The sequence below is a fragment of the Ranitomeya variabilis genome, chromosome 2 (genome assembly GCF_051348905.1).
Source record: "Ranitomeya variabilis isolate aRanVar5 chromosome 2, aRanVar5.hap1, whole genome shotgun sequence".
NCBI classification, from domain to species: domain Eukaryota; kingdom Metazoa; phylum Chordata; class Amphibia; order Anura; family Dendrobatidae; genus Ranitomeya; species Ranitomeya variabilis.
Window position 1 is genome coordinate 720,605,305 of NC_135233.1, and position 18,904 is coordinate 720,624,208.

Below are 18,904 nucleotides of genomic sequence, written 5' to 3' on the forward strand. Positions count from 1 at the left end.
GCACCAATATTGCAGTCTGTAATATACCTCGTATAGTCAGTGCCGCCCCATTTTCTTTCTTTTGTTGGACAAATATTACAGTACTCGCTCATCACTAACGATGATCGGTATGTGGGAGAAAGCTTTTATTCTTGGAGGCAAAAAGCCAATGTTTCTACTGCTTGGCACTTGACACTGCCACATAGCTGCGAACCCAATCACCAAAGTAAGGATATACCAAGAAAACCAACTTGGATCAATTATATTCCTTTATTAAGCAGTGATACAGTATATAAAAGAAAATAAATATATTTAATATTAAAATACAAAAAATTGCAATATGTCATACAAAAAAAAAGGTGCAGCGCAGACGGCATATAGCAATAAATATGCGGATACCCACAAGCACAATAAAAATTACATATATGTTAGTGCAAGGTAAAATGCTCTTATATAAAGTTATACTGATTCCTGAGAATAATTAAAAGCAAGATAAAAAATATATGTGAAAAAATATTAATAAAAACTCCAATTAATAGTGTATTATGTGCAAAAATTGCTAAAGTGCTAAAAAGAGGAAGAATTTAATAATAAATGGCAGGGTGTAATTACAACCCTGCACAGTGAAAAAACACCACAAGGTGCTGAGTGCTAATTAAGAAAAAAATCCCAGGAGAACAGGATATACAATTTATATTACCTTGGGGTACCGTGCCTGACACCCCCTGACGAAGGAATCTAATTCCGAAACGCGTGTCGGGTGTGAGTGTGTACGCTGGTCAGGCACGGTACCCCAAGGTAATATAAATTGTATCACAAGGACCAGTCAGCTACTGCCTTGAGAAAACTAAAAGTCAGCAAAGGCAAGCGAGGAAGGCCTGTACACATCACCCTGATGTCAATTAGTGGTAGGAGTCAGGACCTTCTGGCAGTCCTCTACACAGCATTAAACAAAAATAATTGACGAATTTAACAGTAGTGAGCCAGACTGATTGAAAAGATGGTCCAACATGAGCAGGCCACCAAGCATCTGCCCAGTTGGGCAGATTGTCAGTCTGGGGATTGAAGCTCATTTGCAGAAACTACTCTGGCATGGTATGAAATAATTAACAGAAGACTTGAAAAATGTCCCACTCCCCTTCAAATTCTATTCATCTTCTTTCCTGTGGTCAGCTTCGTTTTTCATTCTGCTCTGCTATTTATAATGTTGTACTGCATTAAAATGTAGCCATATGTCTTTAATAGCTGTCAGACATTCTTCATGACCTCAGCCCAACCAAGGATGCTTGAGTTGTGAAAGAAGACGGAATACACTGACCCCAGACATGTCCAGAAGCTAATCTCTGTTAAGAATAAAAGAATGAACATTGTATTGGGGAAGTGTCGGGAGAACCCCATACTGACAGTACGGTATGATAGGTCCCTTCGAAATATGCGGGTTCAGCCCACTGTGCCCTAATTTGTATGAGTACCATAAATTCTCTGATAATAAAAAGGATTTCTAAGCACAGACAGTCTATCTAGCCAGTAAAGTTACAATTTTATAATAATTGCAAACACTTACCAGACAGAAGAGTAACACTGATCACTTTCCAGCAATGGCACCCTTCCAAATCAGAGGCCCAAATATTTGTGATATTACAAAGGAAGAATATGTATGGGTTATTCTTATTTGACGTATCCAAAGCAATTACTGTTCCTAGTTCACAGTTCTTCTCAACACAATCACAATTGCTTGTGGTAGTAGGAGTTGTTTTCTTATAATGTCCCAAAATATTTTCTACTTTATCATTGATTACGTCGTAGTAAGAAAGTTTGTTACCACTTTCCCAAGATTGCACCCAGTAGATACGGCTGCAAAATAAAATGAAATATATTTTATAATATTTAGTTTAAATGTAAAAGTGTAAAAGTCATAAGAAATTAACATAACATGACCAAATAATTGTCTAAAGAAAAGTAACTGGTATCTTTCCCGTGAACTGAATATTATGAAGAGTTTGTGGAGCGCCCCCAGACGCAGGGCCACGGGGTACTCGATACCGGGCCTCTCTGTCTCGGTCCTGGGGTTGTCACGGTGGCTAGACCCAGTCTGTGACCCTGCTAAGGGGCGTCCAATGAAAGGTGTGGTGATGATGCGTGGTGCAAGGCGCGATGAATAACGAGGACACAGGGTTGCAGTCTCTTTACCTCTTTACTGAAGGCTTCAGGATCCGCAATCCAGAGTACTGCTAACAGGGCTGGCTGAGACCGCCCGGTCCAAAGGCACATCCAGAGTTTCCTTTGCAGGTGGAAATCAGTGCCTACCTTCTAGCGCCTGTGTGTTGTAGTACCTCCCTGCTGAGCACCACGGGATAGTCCTCACAACTGTTGTGTCTGTTTCTGATGTTCTACTCTCACAACTCGTATCTGTTCTGATGTTCTTTCTCCATCCCCCAGATGATATGGATAGGACGCACCCGTATGATGGGTAGGCCTGGAGTTCTTCCGGGACCCTAGCGTTGCCCCTCTCCCACAATTGCCCCCTATGTCTGCTTAGGTGATATAGGTGAGACAGCCAACCTAAAATTAACTGTCCTGCCGCTGTTTGAAGTATTGCTTGGAGCCTAATATTTCCTCGGCGTTCCGGCCACCGGCTACGCCCCTCAGTAGGATGTTGCCTCGATCTTACGGCACGACTCCTACTGGCTTTATCTCCTTTTTGCTGCGATCTCGTTTCTCACTTCTCCACAATAAACCTCGCTTCGTATCCTTTCTTAGGATGCCGCCACAACGGGTGCAGGCGCGGCTCCGTAACGTTCTATTCTGTTCGCTAGGCCACTGTCAGGATCCCACCCCTGACAGAGACCCCCCTGAATCTTCCCCTGCAACACCCTCTGCCACAGGATGTTGCCTGGATCCAACCCAGTCAGCTTCTGACTAACTTCCTATCCAGCCCCCAGTTTTACCAGATTGTGAGGAGTGGCCTAATACATAGAACCCTTTGCTCCCCCTGGTGGCCAGAGTGTGAAGTGTATAGTGTGACTGTGATACCTGGACAGTAGAACACCTTAAGTGCCATCAGACGTACCATCACTCCCCTTAGCGGCGGAGCGTCAGTACTGCAACAACCAGGACTCTGGGGCGCTGCATTTGTCCAAAGCAATTATAGAATTTAACACTGAGCCTAATATGCAGAACGCTAACAGTGTGTAATGCTCTCACGTTTAGGATTCTGCTATTTCCACTCATTGTGCGACCACTCCATGTACAATTTGCTCACAAATGATCATGTGTCAACCGCTTTCACTTTAACTTCCACTTCTCTCCAAAGTCTCAACTGCTGCATTAAAATCCATGCAAAATGTATGTATAACACATATGGACTTTGCTGAGAATCTCACAGTACTCTGCAGCAATTTTTCTGCATAGATAGTGGAGCACAGACTATTATTAAATTGGTAATTCAGCCTTTTAAAATCAATGGATTATCTTTAAAATAAGCCATCAATATTAGATTGATGGCAATCTATCAGCACCCACACTGTCATACAGGGCCAAAAACCTGCAGGGACTCCGGAACATAGGCACATACCCTCAGGATACACGAGACACTGGACACACAGTGCACATATATAATACTGACATTGTGAGTGAAGAGTTCAATTGATAAGCTTTGCAAACCTGAAACCTGAATATTTAAGAAACTTAAAGAGAAGTTTTGTCTTTGTCTTTCTTATCCCCCTAATGACCGCTGATACGCCTTTTAATGGCGCAGAGAAAAAAGTGAATAGCGCCCCAGAGTCAGAATTTCTCCAGGGTCTCCTCTACGGGGGGTAGCTGAGACGCCAGAGAACATGATTCGGGTCGGTTTTAACTGACCCCAGTGTAATGACGGCAACTGCAAAAAAAAGGCCAATTTTGCATTTAATTTCTCTCTCCTCTGATGTGATCGCACATCCAGAGGAGAGAGAAACGGGGTCCCTCGATTCCCCCAATACCTCCGTTGTCCCTGCAACCCCCTTGTAGTTCCCCAGGCCGCCAGCATCTTCTTTCGAGAGAAAATTTAAAATTGCAAGCGCATGCGCAGTGCGCCCGCCGAGAGCTGCCAGCAAGCGCCCAGCAACAATAGGAAATTCTTCCTATTGGTTCATTTTGATCACTGTGATAGACTAGACCCTATCACAGTGATCAAAATAAAGGAATAGTAAATCAAACCCCCCTTTATCATCCCCCTAGTTAGGTAAAAATAATGAAATAAAAAAAGTATTTATTTCCATTTTGCCATTAGGGTTAGAGTTGGGCTAAAGTAAGAGTTGGGCTAAAGTTAGGGTTAGGGTTGGGTTAAAGTTAGTGTTGGGCTAAAGTTAGGGTTGGGCTAGGGTTAGGGTTGTGGTTATGGTTAAAATTAAGGTTAGGGTTGGGATAAGGGTTAGGGGTGCGTAGGGGAAACCCTGATAGAAGTAGGGTCAGCGATCATCGCCATTGGGAGAACATGTGCCATCCCAGGGTGGGACTCGGCCCAGGCCTCCGCAATGTTCATCCAGTGTGCCGTCAGGGAAGTGTAGCATCCCTGGCCACAAACACTTGCCCATGTGTCATTCGTTAAGTGGACAATCCCAGTAACCGCATTGGTAAGGGCACGGGTGATGTTCCTGGACACAGGCTGGTACAAGACTGGGACGCCACATCAGGAGAAATAGTGGCAGCCAGGGACCGAGTACCAAGTGACCAAATTTGTACACCGGTAGCATGCCAATTTTATTTTTTATTTCAAAGCAACAAAATTTCCCACAAACCAAGTTATACAATATATATGACAATCAATTTTGGAATGACCTAACTTGTACACCTGTAGCAGACCAATTTTGGCTTTTATTTCAAAACAACAAAATTTCACACAAAGCTGGTTCTACAGTTTATATTTCAATTAGCAATTTTTGAACAAGCAAATTTGTACAAGCAGGCCAATTTTGACTTATCTGAAACCAACGAAATTTCACACACACCAAGCTCTACAGTATATATGTAGGGAGCCTGTCATGATCTCTGCAGGCAGAGATCATAGCAAGCCTATAGAGGGACAAGCTCTCGGAAGATGGAACTATACTGACCATGAACTAAGCCTGCCGCGCAACTAGAAATAGCCAGGTAGCATTTCCTATTTATCGCTAGATGCCCAGCTCTGGCCTAAGACCTAAATAGCTAGCAGAGGGAAATATAAGACCTGGCTCACCTCTAGAGAAATATTCCGAAGAAGACAGTAGCCCCCCACATATAATGACGGTGAGTTCAGATGAAACAACAAACGCAGCAGGAAAATAGTCTTAGCAAATTTGAGGTCCGCTTACTAGATAGCAGAAGACAGATAGTATACTTTCATGGTCAGCAGAAAAACACTAACAAAACACCATCCAGAGATTACCTTAAACTCTGGCATTAACTCATAACGCCAGAGTAGCAATCCCTGATCAACGAGAGCTTTCCAGACACAGTAACAAAACTTCAGCTGTGAACTGGAACAAATAGGCAAAACAAAACATGGACAAAAGTCCAACTTATCTAGTAGTTGTCTAGAAGCAGGAACAAGCACTGAGAGGCATCAGATAACATTGTTGACCGGCAAGAAACCACCAGAGAAATGAGCTTAAATAGCGACACCCACTACTGATGGAATCAGGTGAAACAGGAAAGAGGATGACAAGTCCAATTCCACAAGCGGCCACCGGGGGAGCCCAGAATCCAAATTCACAACAGTACCCCCCCCTCAAGGAGGGGGCACCGAACCCTCACCAGATCCACCAGGGCGACCAGGATGAGCCCTATGGAAGGCACGAACAAGATCAGAAGCATGAACATCAGATGCATTGACCCAAGAATTATCCTCCTGGCCGTAACCCTTCCAGTTGACCAGATACTGGAGTTTCCGTCTGGAAACACGAGAGTCCAAAATTTTCTCCACAACGTACTCCAACTCACCCTCAACCAACACCGGAGCAGGAGGCTCAACTGAAGGTACAACAGGTACCTCATACCTGCGCAATAACGACCGATGAAAAACGTTATGAATGGAAAAGGACGCAGGGAGGTCCAAACGGAAAGAAACAGGATTAAGAATCTCCAATATTCTATAAGGGCCGATAAACCGAGGTTTAAACTTAGGAGAAGAGACCCTCATAGGGACAAAACGAGAAGACAACCACACTAAATCTCCAACACAAAGCCGAGAACCAACACGACGATGACGGTTGGCAAACCGCTGAGTCTTCTCCTGGGACAACTTCAAATTGTCCATAACCTGCCCCCAAATGTGATGCAATCTCTCTACCACCGCATCCACTCCAGGACAATCCGAGGATTCCACCTGACCGGAGGAAAATCGAGGGTGAAACCCCGAATTACAGAAAAACGGGGACACCAAGGTGGAAGAACTGGCCCGATTATTGAGGGCGAACTCTGCCAATGGCAAAAAAGCAACCCAATCATCCTGGTCAGCAGAGACAAAACACCTCAGATATGTCTCAAGGGTCTGATTAGTCCGCTCGGTCTGGCCATTAGTCTGAGGGTGAAAAGCAGACGAAAAAGACAAATCTATGCCCATCCTAGCACAGAATGCCCGCCAAAATCTAGACACAAATTGGGTACCTCTGTCAGAAACAATATTCTCAGGAATACCGTGCAATCGGACAACATTCTGAAAAAACAGAGGAACCAACTCAGAAGAAGAAGGCAACTTGGGCAGAGGAACCAAATGGACCATTTTAGAGAAACGGTCACAGACCACCCAGATGACAGACATCTTCTGGGAAACAGGCAGATCTGAAATAAAATCCATCGAGATGTGTGTCCAAGGCCTCTTAGGAATAGGCAAGGGCAACAGCAGTCCGCTAGCCCGAGAACTACAAGACTTGGCCCGAGCACAAACGTCACATGACTGCACAAAGACTCGCACATCTCGTGACAGAGAAGGCCACCAGAAGGATCTTGCCACCAAATCCCTGGTACCAAAAATTCCGGGATGACCTGCCAATGCAGAAGAATGTACCTCAGAGATGACTCTGCTGGTCCAATCATCCGGAACAAACAGTCTATCAGGCGGACAACGATCCGGTCTATCCGCCTGAAACTCTTGCAAGGACCGCCGCAGATCAGGAGAAACGGCCGACAAAATTACTCCCTCCCTAAGGATACCTGTGGGTTCAGAATTACCAGGAGAGTCCGGGTCAAAACTCCTAGAAAGGGCATCTGCCTTAACATTCTTAGAACCCGGTAGGTATGACACCACAAAATTAAAGCGAGAAAAAAATAAAGACCAGCGCGCCTGTCTAGGATTCAGGCGTCTGGCAGTCTCAAGATAAATCAAATTTTTGTGGTCAGTCAATACCACCACCTGATGTCTAGCCCCCTCGAGCCAATGGCGCCACTCCTCAAACGCCCACTTCATGGCCAAAAGCTCCCGATTCCCAACATCATAATTCCGCTCTGCGGGCGAAAATTTGCGAGAAAAGAAGGCACAAGGCCTAATGACGGAGCAGTCGGAACCTTTCTGCGACAACACTGCCCCAGCTCCGATCTCCGAAGCGTCAACCTCAACCTGAAAAGGCAGATTCACATCAGGCTGACGCAACACAGGGGCAGAGGCAAAACGGCGCTTAAGCTCCTGAAAGGCCTCTACAGCATGAGGGGACCAATTAGCAACATCAGCGCCTTGTCTGGTCAAATCAGTCAGTGGATTAACGACATCCGAAAAACCAGCAATAAATCGGCGGTAAAAGTTGGCAAAGCCCAAAAATCTCTGAAGACCCTTAAGAGAGGAGGGCTGAGTCCAGTCACAAATAGCTTGCACCTTGACGGGATCCATCTCAATGGAAGAGGGAGAAAAAATATACCCCAAAAAGGAAATTTTCTGGACCCCAAAAACGCACTTAGACCCCTTCACACATAAAGAATTAGACCGCAGAACCTGAAAAACTCTCCTGACCTGCTGGACATGAGAGTCCCAGTCATCAGAAAAAATCAGAATATCATCCAGATATATTATCATAAATTTATCCAGAAAATCGCGGAAAATATCATGCATAAAAGACTGGAAAACTGAAGGGGCATTAGAAAGACCAAAAGGCATGACCAAATACTCAAAGTGGCCCTCGGGCGTATTAAATGCGGTCTTCCACTCATCCCCCTGCCTGATCCGCACCAAATTATACGCCCCACGAAGATCAATTTTAGAGAACCACTTAGCACCCTCTATACGAGCAAACAAATCAGTAAGCAATGGCAATGGGTATTGATACTTAACAGTGATCTTATTCAGAAGCCGATAATCAATACATGGTCTCAAAGAGCCGTTTTTTTTTGAGACAAAGAAAAACCCAGCTCCCAAGGGAGAAGAAGATGGACGAATATGTCCCTTTTCCAAAGACTCCTTTATATATTCCCGCATAGCAGCATGTTCCGGCACAGACAAATTAAACAAACGACCCTTTGGATATTTACAACCCGGTATCAAATCTATGGCACAATCGCACTCACGGTGCGGAGGTAACGACCCAAGCTTGGGTTCGTCAAAGACGTCTTGATAATCAGAGAGGAACTCAGGGACTTCAGAGGGAATGGACGACGAAATAGAAACCAAAGGTACGTCCCCATGAATACCCTTACATCCCCAGCTCAACACAGACATTGCTCTCCAGTCCAAGACTGGGTTGTGAGACTGCAACCATGGCAATCCCAGTACCAAATCGTCATGTAAATTATACAGCACCAGGAAACGAATAATCTCCTGGTGATCCGGATTGATACGCATGGTTACTTGTGTCCAGTATTGTGGTTTATTATTAGCCAATGGGGTGGAGTCAATCCCCTTCAGAGGAATAAGAGTCTCCAAAGGCTCTAAATCAAAACCACAACGATTGGCAAAGGACCAATCCATAAGACTCAGAGCGGCGCCAGAGTCAACATAGGCGTCCGTGGCAATGGATGACAAAGAGCAAATCAGGGTTACAGACAAAATAAACTTAGACTGAATGGTGCTAATGGAAACAGACTTATCAAGCTTCTTTGTACGCCTAGAGCATGCCGATATAACATGAGTAGAATCCCCACAATAGAAACACAATCCATTCTTCCGTCTAAAATTCTGTCGCTCGCTCCTGGACAGAATTCTATCACACTGCATACTTTCTGGCGTCTTTTCCATAGACACCGCCAGATGGTGCACCGGTTTGCGCTCCCGCAGACGCCTATCAATCTGAATAGCCATTGTCATGGACTCATTCAGACCTGCAGGCAAAGGGAACCCCACCATAACATCCTTAACGGCATCAGAGAGACCTTCTCTGAAAGTTGCCGCCAAGGCGCACTCATTCCACTGAGTAAGCACAGACCATTTACGGAATTTTTGGCAGAAAACTTCAGCTTCGTCTTGCCCCTGAGATAGTGCCATCAAAGTTTTTTCTGCCTGAAGTTCCAAATGAGGTTCCTCATAAAGCAAGCCCAAGGCCAGAAAAAACGCATCCACATCGCGTAACGCAGGATCCCCTGCTGGCAATGAGAAGGCCCAATCTTGAGGGTCACCCCTGAGCAAGGAAATCACAATCCTAACCTGCTGAGCAGGGTCTCCAGCTGAACGAGACTTCAGGGACAAATAAAGCTTACAATTATTTCGGAAATTCTGGAAGCTAGCTCTATTCCCTGTGAAGAACTCCGGCAAAGGAATTCTCGGCTCAGATACCGGAGCATGTACCACAAAATCTTGTAAATTTTGTACTTTCGTGATGAGATTATTCAAACCCGCAGTTACACTCTGGAGATCCATTATTGTCAGGTGCACACAGAGCATACAGAGATTAGGAGGAGAGAGAGAGAAAAGACTGCAGCAAGGCAGACTGGAGGAAAAAAAAAAAAAAAAAAAATTCCAGCAGACTTCTTATAACTCTCCTTTCTCAACCAGGGTCTTTAACACTTTATTGTCCGGTCAAACTGTCATGATCTCTGCAGGCAGAGATCATAGCAAGCCTATAGAGGGACAAGCTCTCGGAAGATGGAACTATACTGACCATGAACTAAGCCTGCCGCGCAACTAGAAATAGCCAGGTAGCATTTCCTATTTATCGCTAGATGCCCAGCTCTGGCCTAAGACCTAAATAGCTAGCAGAGGGAAATATAAGACCTGGCTCACCTCTAGAGAAATATTCCGAAGAAGACAGTAGCCCCCCACATATAATGACGGTGAGTTCAGATGAAACAACAAACGCAGCAGGAAAATAGTCTTAGCAAATTTGAGGTCCGCTTACTAGATAGCAGAAGACAGATAGTATACTTTCATGGTCAGCAGAAAAACACTAACAAAACACCATCCAGAGATTACCTTAAACTCTGGCATTAACTCATAACGCCAGAGTAGCAATCCCTGATCAACGAGAGCTTTCCAGACACAGTAACAAAACTTCAGCTGTGAACTGGAACAAATAGGCAAAACAAAACATGGACAAAAGTCCAACTTATCTAGTAGTTGTCTAGAAGCAGGAACAAGCACTGAGAGGCATCAGATAACATTGTTGACCGGCAAGAAACCACCAGAGAAATGAGCTTAAATAGCGACACCCACTACTGATGGAATCAGGTGAAACAGGAAAGAGGATGACAAGTCCAATTCCACAAGCGGCCACCGGGGGAGCCCAGAATCCAAATTCACAACAGGAGCCAAGCTAACAGTCTCTCTTGCGTGTCTGGGCTGGAACCGTCGGGCCTGTTACCATTGTTTCAGGGTGGAAGAGATTTCTGACTAGAGCAGTTCAGAGCACCTGACTAATAGGGGCGGGTCCGACATAAATAGCTGTCTGAGCGGGAAGACGGAACACTTGGTGGGGAACGAGCTTGTGAGCAGTGAGACGGTTGACTCCCTCTCGACGGACCCACGCCAGCTAGCTGTGCCTATATTCCCAACTAGCAAGACTGCCGACACATTCTACCCTCAGCCCAGAGAGACATTCGCACTGGGTAGTGACCAGGATAGAGTCCATACCTTGGCTCTGCTCACCACCATGGAGGCATCGCTTAGTCCCTGTTGTGGATTCTGTTTTTGGGCTCCCTCTGGTGGTTACGGCTGGTACTGGGTGACTTTGGTGGGTTGCGGTCTCTGGTTTCCACCTGTCCATCAGAGGCTGGGTGTTTCCTATTTAACCTGGCTTTCCTGTCATTCCCTTGCCGGCTATCAATGTACTCAGATGTGCTCAGTTTGGTTCCTGACTACCTGCTCCCAGATCTCCCAGGATAAGCTAAGTTTTGTTTTTCAGTTGTTTGGTTTTTTGTCCAGCTTGCTAATTATGACTCTATGCTAGCTGGTAGCTCTAGTGGGCTGAGGTTCTCCCCATGTGCCATGAGTTGGCGCATGGGTTCTTGTAATCTCAGGATGTTTTTTGATTAGGGTTTTTTGCTGACCGCTCAGACCCCTTTTGTATCATTCTGCTTTCTAGTTATAGCGGGCCTCATTTTGCTAAATCTATTTTTCATCTCTATGTGCGTGCCTTCCTCTCATTTCACCGTCAATACATGTGGGGGGCAGCTATACCTTTTGGGGTTCATTCCTCTGGAGGCAAGCTAGGTCTTTATTTCCTCTGCAGTGCTAGTTAGCTCATAGGCTGGCGCGTGGCGTCTAGAATCAACGTAGGCACGCTCCCTGGCTATTTCTAGTTGTGTTTGTCAGGAGTAGGGCAGCGGTCAGCCCAGGTTCCATCACCCTAGAGCTCGTCCGTTATTTATGTTATTTTGCTTGTCCAGTGCGATCCCCAGCCATTGGGATCCGTGACAGTATAGCCGGCCCACAAAGTGTTAATTGTTTGGGCTGAAGCAGGAGAAAAAGAAGTGTTTAAGGGAAATTTATTTTTTTTTTTTCCCCTCAGAGTTTTGCTGCCTAGCCCTTAATTGCTGTCTAGCTGCTTCTTACCTCCTCTTAACCCTTGAATGGCTCTGACCTTAGCTGTTTAACATGGATGTCCAGAGTTTGGCTTCCAGCCTGAGTAATCTTGCTGCAAAAGTTCAAAACATACAGGATTTTGTTGTTCACACTCCCATGTCTGAACCTAGAATTCCTATTCCAGAGTTTTTTTCTGGAGATAGATCTACCTTCCTGAATTTCAGGAACAATTGCAAATTGTTTCTTTCTTTGAAATCTCGCTCCTCTGGAGACCCTGCTCAGCAGGTTAAGATTGTAATATCTTTCCTGCGGGGCGACCCTCAGAATTGGGCATTTGCATTGGCACCAGGGGATCCTGCATTGCTCAGTGTGGATGCGTTTTTTCTGGCACTGGGATTGCTCTATGAGGAACCTAACCTGGAGAGTCAGGTTGAAAAGGCTTTATTAGCCCTCTCTCAGGGGCATGATGAAGCGGAAGTATATTGTCAAAAATTTCGGAAATGGTCGGTGCTTACTCAGTGGAATGAGTGCGCCCTGGCTGCAAACTTCAGAGATGGTCTTTCTGAGGCCATTAAGGATATTATGGTGGGGTTCCCTGCGCCTACAGGTCTGAATGAGTCTATGGCTATGGCCATTCAGATTGATCGGCGTTTACGGGAGCGCAAACCTGTGCACCAGTTGGCGGTGTCTTCTGAACAGGCACCTGAGACTATGCAATGTGATAGAATTCAGTCCAGAAGTGAACGGCAAAATTATAGGCGGAAAAATGGATTGTGTTTTTATTGTGGTGATTCAGCTCATGTTATATCAGCATGCTCTAAACGCACAAAAAAGGTTGATAAATCTTTTGCCATTAGTACTCTGCAGTCTAAGTTCATTTTGTCTGTAACTCTGATTTGTTCACTGTCTTCCATTTCCGTCGATGCCTATGTGGATTCGGGCGCTGCCCTGAGTCTTATGGATTGGTCATTTGCCAAACGCTGCGGTTTTAGTCTGGAGCCTCTGGAAGTTCCTATTCCTTTGAAGGGAATTGACTCTACACCATTGGCTATGAATAAACCGCAGTACTGGACACAAGTGACCATGCGCATGACTCCCGTTCATCAGGAGGTGATTCGCTTCCTTGTACTGTATAATTTACATGATGTACTAGTGCTTGGTCTGCCATGGTTACAAACTCATAATCCTGTCCTGGATTGGAAAACAATGTCTGTGTTAAGCTGGGGATGTCAGGGGGTTCATGATGATGCACCTCTGATTTCAATAGCTTCATCTACTCCTTCTGAGGTCCCTGCGTTTTTGTCTGACTATCGGGATGTTTTTGAGGAGCCTAAGCTCAATTCGCTCCCTCCTCATAGGGATTGTGACTGTGCTATAGAATTAATTCCTGGTAGTAAGTTCCCTAAGGGTCGTTTATTTAATCTGTCAGTGCCAGAGCATACTGCTATGCGGAATTATATTAAGGAGTCCTTGGAAAAGGGACATATTCGTCCATCTTCGTCCCCTCTGGGAGCAGGTTTTTTTTTCGTGGCAAAAAAAGATGGTTCCCTGAGGCCTTGTATAGATTATCGCCTTCTGAATAAGATTACAGTCAAATATCAGTATCCATTGCCATTATTGACTGATTTGTTTGCTCGCATTAAGGGGGCTAGGTGGTTCACTAAGATAGATCTTCGCGGTGCGTATAATCTTGTGCGGATAAAACAGGGTGATGAGTGGAAAACCGCATTTAATACGCCTGAGGGCCATTTTGAGTATTTGGTAATGCCTTTTGGACTTTCTAATGCTCCTTCAGTCTTTCAGTCCTTTATGCACAATATTTTCCGTGAATATCTGGATAAGTTTATGATTGTGTATTTGGATGATATTTTGGTGTTTTCTGATGACTGGGAGTCTCATGTTCTACAGGTCAGGAAGGTGTTTCAAGTCCTGCGGGCCAATTCTCTGTTTGTGAAGGGCTCAAAATGTCTCTTCGGAGTCCAGAAAATTTCTTTTTTGGGGTACATTTTTTCTCCTTCTACTATTGAGATGGATCCCGTCAAGGTTCAGGCGATTTGTGACTGGACACAACCTACATCTGTTAAGAGTCTTCAGAAGTTCTTGGGTTTTGCTAATTTTTATCGTCGGTTCATTACTAATTTTTCCAGTGTTGTTAAACCTTTGACTGATTTGACTAAAAAAGGTGCTGATGTTGCTAATTGGTCTCCTACGGCTGTGGAGGCCTTTCAGGAACTTAAGCGCCGGTTTTCTTCTGCTCCTGTGTTATGTCAACCAGATGTTTCACTTCCTTTTCAGGTTGAGGTTGATGCTTCCGAGATTGGAGCGGGGGCGGTTTTGTCACAGAGAAGTTCCTATGGCTCGGTGATGAAGCCATGTGCGTTCTTTTCTAGAAAATTCTCGCCCGCCGAGCGCAATTATGATGTGGGTAATCGGGAGCTTTTGGCCATGAAGTGGGCATTTGAGGAGTGGCGTCATTGGCTTGAGGGTGCTAGACATCGTGTGGTGGTCTTGACTGATCACAAAAATCTGATTTACCTTGAGTCTGCCAGGCGTCTGAATCCTAGACAGGCTCGTTGGTTGTTGTTTTTTTCTCGTTTCAATTTTGTGGTTTCATACCTGCCAGGTTCAAAGAATGTGAAGGCAGATGCTCTTTCCAGGAGTTTTGTGCCTGACTCTCCTGGAGACTCTGGGCCTACTGGTATCCTTAGGGATGGGGTAATATTGTCCGCCGTCTCCCCAGACTTGCGACGTGCATTGCAGGAGTTTCAGGCGGATAAACCTGATCGTTGTCCACCAGAAAGACTGTTTGTTCCGGATGATTGGACCAGTAGAGTCATCTCCGAGGTCCATTCTTCTGTGTTGGCTGGTCATCCTGGAATATTTGGTACTAGAGACTTGGTGGCCAGGTCTTTTTGGTGGCCTTCCTTGTCAAGGGATGTGCGCACCTTTGTGCAGTCTTGTGAAGTGTGTGCTCGGGCTAAGCCTTGCTGTTCTCGGGCCAGTGGGTTGTTGTTATCCTTGCCTATCCCGAAGAGGCCTTGGACGCACATTTCCATGGATTTTATTTCAGATCTCCCTGTCTCACAGAAAATGTCCGTTATCTGGGTTGTGTGTGACCGCTTTTCTAAGATGGTTCATTTGGTACCCTTGCCTAAGTTGCCTTCCTCCTCTGAGTTGGTCCCTTTATTTTTTCAGAACGTGGTTCGTTTGCATGGGATTCTGGAGAATATCGTTTCTGACAGGGGATCCCAGTTTGTGTCTAGATTTTGGCGGACGTTTTGTGCTAAGATGGGCATTGATTTGTCTTTCTCGTCTGCATTCCATCCTCAGACGAATGGCCAGACGGAGCGAACTAATCAGACCTTGGAAACTTATTTAAGGTGTTTTGTTTCTGCTGATCAAGATGACTGGGTTGCCTTTTTGCCACTGGCCGAATTTGCCCTTAATAATCGGGCTAGTTCTGCTACTTTGGTCTCTCCTTTCTTTTGTAATTCGGGGTTTCATCCTCGTTTTTCCTCTGGTCAGGTGGAGCCTTCGGATTGTCCTGGAGTGGACGTGGTGGTGGACAGGCTACATCAGATTTGGAATCAGGTGGTGGACAATTTGAAGTTGTCTCAGGAGAAGACTCAGCAGTTTGCGAATCGCCGTCGCCGCGTGGGTCCCCGACTTCTTGTTGGGGACTTGGTGTGGTTGTCTTCTCGTTTTGTCCCTATGAAGGTCTCTTCTCCTAAGTTCAAGCCTCGGTTCATCGGTCCTTATCAGATCTTGGAGATTCTTAACCCTGTGTCTTTTCGTTTGGATCTCCCAGCATCGTTTGCTATTCATAATGTGTTCCATCGGTCGTTATTGCGGAGGTATGAGGTGCCCGTTGTTCCTTCGGTTGAGCCTCCTGCTCCGGTGCTGGTGGAGGGAGAATTGGAGTATGTTGTTGAGAAGATCTTGGATTCTCGTGTTTCCAGACGTAAACTCCAGTATTTGGTTAAGTGGAAGGGTTATGGTCAGGAGGATAATTCCTGGGTGGTCGCCTCTGATGTTCATGCGACTGATTTGGTCCGCGCCTTCCATAGAGCTAATCCTGATCGCCCTGGGGGTTCTCGTGAGGGTTCGGTGACCCCTCCTCAAGGGGGGGGTACTGTTGTGGATTCTGTTTTTGGGCTCCCTCTGGTGGTTACGGCTGGTACTGGGTGACTTTGGTGGGTTGCGGTCTCTGGTTTCCACCTGTCCATCAGAGGCTGGGTGTTTCCTATTTAACCTGGCTTTCCTGTCATTCCCTTGCTGGCTATCAATGTACTCAGATGTGCTCAGTTTGGTTCCTGACTACCTGCTCCCAGATCTCCCAGGATAAGCTAAGTTTTGTTTTTCAGTTGTTTGGTTTTTTGTCCAGCTTGCTAATTATGACTCTATGCTAGCTGGTAGCTCTAGTGGGCTGAGGTTCTCCCCATGTGCCATGAGTTGGCACATGGGTTCTTGTAATCTCAGGATGGTTTTTGATTAGGGTTTTTTGCTGACCGCTCAGACCCCTTTTGTATCATTCTGCTTTCTAGTTATAGCGGGCCTCATTTTGCTAAATCTATTTTTCATCTCTATGTGCGTGCCTTCCTCTCATTTCACCGTCAATACATGTGGGGGGCAGCTATACCTTTTGGGGTTCATTCCTCTGGAGGCAAGCTAGGTCTTTATTTCCTCTGCAGTGCTAGTTAGCTCTTAGGCTGGCGCGTGGCGTCTAGAATCAACGTAGGCACGCTCCCTGACTATTTCTAGTTGTGTTTGTCAGGAGTAGGGCAGCGATCAGCCCAGGTTCCATCACCCTAGAGCTCGTCCGTTATTTATGTTATTTTGCTTGTCCAGTGCGATCCCCAGCCATTGGGATCCATGACAGTCCCATCCTTACAGTGCCTGCTAAGGACCGGCCCATGTCTGTGGCTGTGTCTGCTGGACTGTGTGCTTCTACTGGGGCTTTGCCTTCTGAACTTTCTGCTTCTTCCACTGTGCCGCCGACCATCACCTCTACCCCACCATGTGCACGGATCAGGAGATCACGTGCTGAAGAACCCAGAGGATTCGTCATCACAAGAAGACAGTGCATCTCCCATCTGCGGGACAGGATCGGAGACATCTCAAGCCGCCTGCGGCTCCGCCGAGGGATCTTCCAGCCACCTTCCTCAACTGCACAGAGGCTGATAAGTTAACCCATCATTATCTTCTGCATTTGTCTTTCCCCCATGCACAAATTCATAACCTTTACCCCCCGGCTTATACCATCACTGTTATATATAAAGAACCTGTTAACCCTTGCTCTGCCTCCTGTGTGTCACTTCATCCTACGCACCTGCTAGCATCCTACATTTGACATAGTTGGCAGGATGCAGTCCAATAGCATGCAGGTGGCAGACCAAGCAGTTGTGGGTGGCCCCAGGACTAGCCTTTCCCTGGGGGCCATGCTGAGCAATTTGCCCGAATTCACGGGGAGCAACACTATGCTGTGGAGCTGAACTGAACGCCTTAGAGGCATGATGAGAATGCACCCCATGACCCCTGCGCTGGAGGCTGAGGTGGCTATTATGGCACTGGATGGAAAAGCCAGGGATTCAGTAATGTTACGGACCCTCTGAGACCGGGATACCTTTAACAAGCTGTTGCAGATTTTGGAGGAGACTCACAGAGACCCCATAGACGTAGGGGAACTGAGAACATGTCTTTTTAGTAGAATGCAGAGGGGGGGGAGACAGTAACCTAATAAATGAATGCATTGCAAGAACTACACACTGCAATTATTAGAAAAGACGGCAGGGGAGTAGGACCCACAGACATAAAGTTACGAGACCTCCTAGTGACTGGTTTGCGAGAAGCAAAGAGAAAACAAGCCCTGCGAGAACGTGTGCGAGTAAACCCCCAAATGACTTTCCCTGAAGTAGGGAGTGAGGCACACATACGTAAACAAGAGCAGGGGGTGACAGTCCCAATGGGGAAGGTCCAGAGCGTGGGGGTGTCAGTAAATGCTACTGCTGAACCCCAATGGGTGGAAAAAGTGAGGAGAGAACTTGTGAGTGTGAAAGAGGAACTGGCTGACATGAAGAAAATAGAGTCTATCAGTAATTCTTCAGAGAGCAGGGCAGGCCCAGAACCCCACTGTGACTCCTGAATGTTTCACCAGCAGAGACCCATCACTTGTTACAACTGCGGAGACTGGACACATCACACGGGAGTGCACCAGCCGAGGAAGAGTGAAGTCTCGTCGCCCGTTAAACTAGAGGGCTCCGAGCCTGGGGGACACCACCCGGAGCAAGAACAGGTGAGGAAGAGTAGTGGAAGTCCCGCAAGTTTAGTGTCAATATGCCACCTGGTATGAGCAGAAGTATGAATGCAAGTGTCCATCTGTGGGAAAGACCTGGGACGGAAAGGCGCAGTACTGACACAGGTGAGAAGTGAGTAATGGACCCGCTGTCTCCTTAGGGATGAATGTGCTGAAGGAGTTTGGAAGCCTTCTCATCAGGGAGCCCTCTAATGAGACCCTAAGACAGTGGGGTCCACATACACCACAGAGAAGAATCTTTCTGCAACTGGCATGAGTGGCACAAGTACAGGAGTCTCCACCAAGATTGTCCTTCCACCAGGTCAAACAGTACTGTCTCTGCCTGTTCGCGCTTGTGTCCCCTTGGAGGGGGTTGAGGTCCAAATCAAACCATCCTCTTCTGAACAATTACCCACAGGGTTCCTAGTGGAGCATACATTAGCCATTGTCCGGGAAGGGACTGTTCCGGTGCAATATGGAGCTGCTGGTGTTGGTGTGGGCTATCATGAGAGATTCGCAGAATATTTGTCTGGCTCCAAAGTGTTGGAGTGTACTGATAACAGCCCGCTTGCGCACCTGGAGAATTGAGACTGGGGGCCCTGGAACAGCGATGAGTAGCCAGAATGGCGAAATTCCACTATAAGATTGCCTACAAGAGGGGGCAGAAAATACCCACACCCATGCCCTGTCCAGGAGGAAGAGTACCAGACCTGAGCGGGTCAGAGACGAAGAGCTAG

At 46.3% G+C, this 18,904-nt stretch overlaps 1 protein-coding gene across 1 annotated transcript in view; it reads right to left on the bottom strand.

The window, feature by feature from the left end:
• The window catches only part of ROS1 (ROS proto-oncogene 1, receptor tyrosine kinase), a 367,389-nt gene that overhangs the window by 134,258 nt on the left and 214,227 nt on the right, over nt 1-18,904 (bottom strand). Inside the window, exon 27 of the mRNA XM_077281692.1 lies at nt 1,544-1,833. Within this exon, the coding sequence (XP_077137807.1) occupies nt 1,544-1,833 (290 nt within the window). The remainder of the gene's footprint in view (nt 1-1,543; nt 1,834-18,904) is intronic.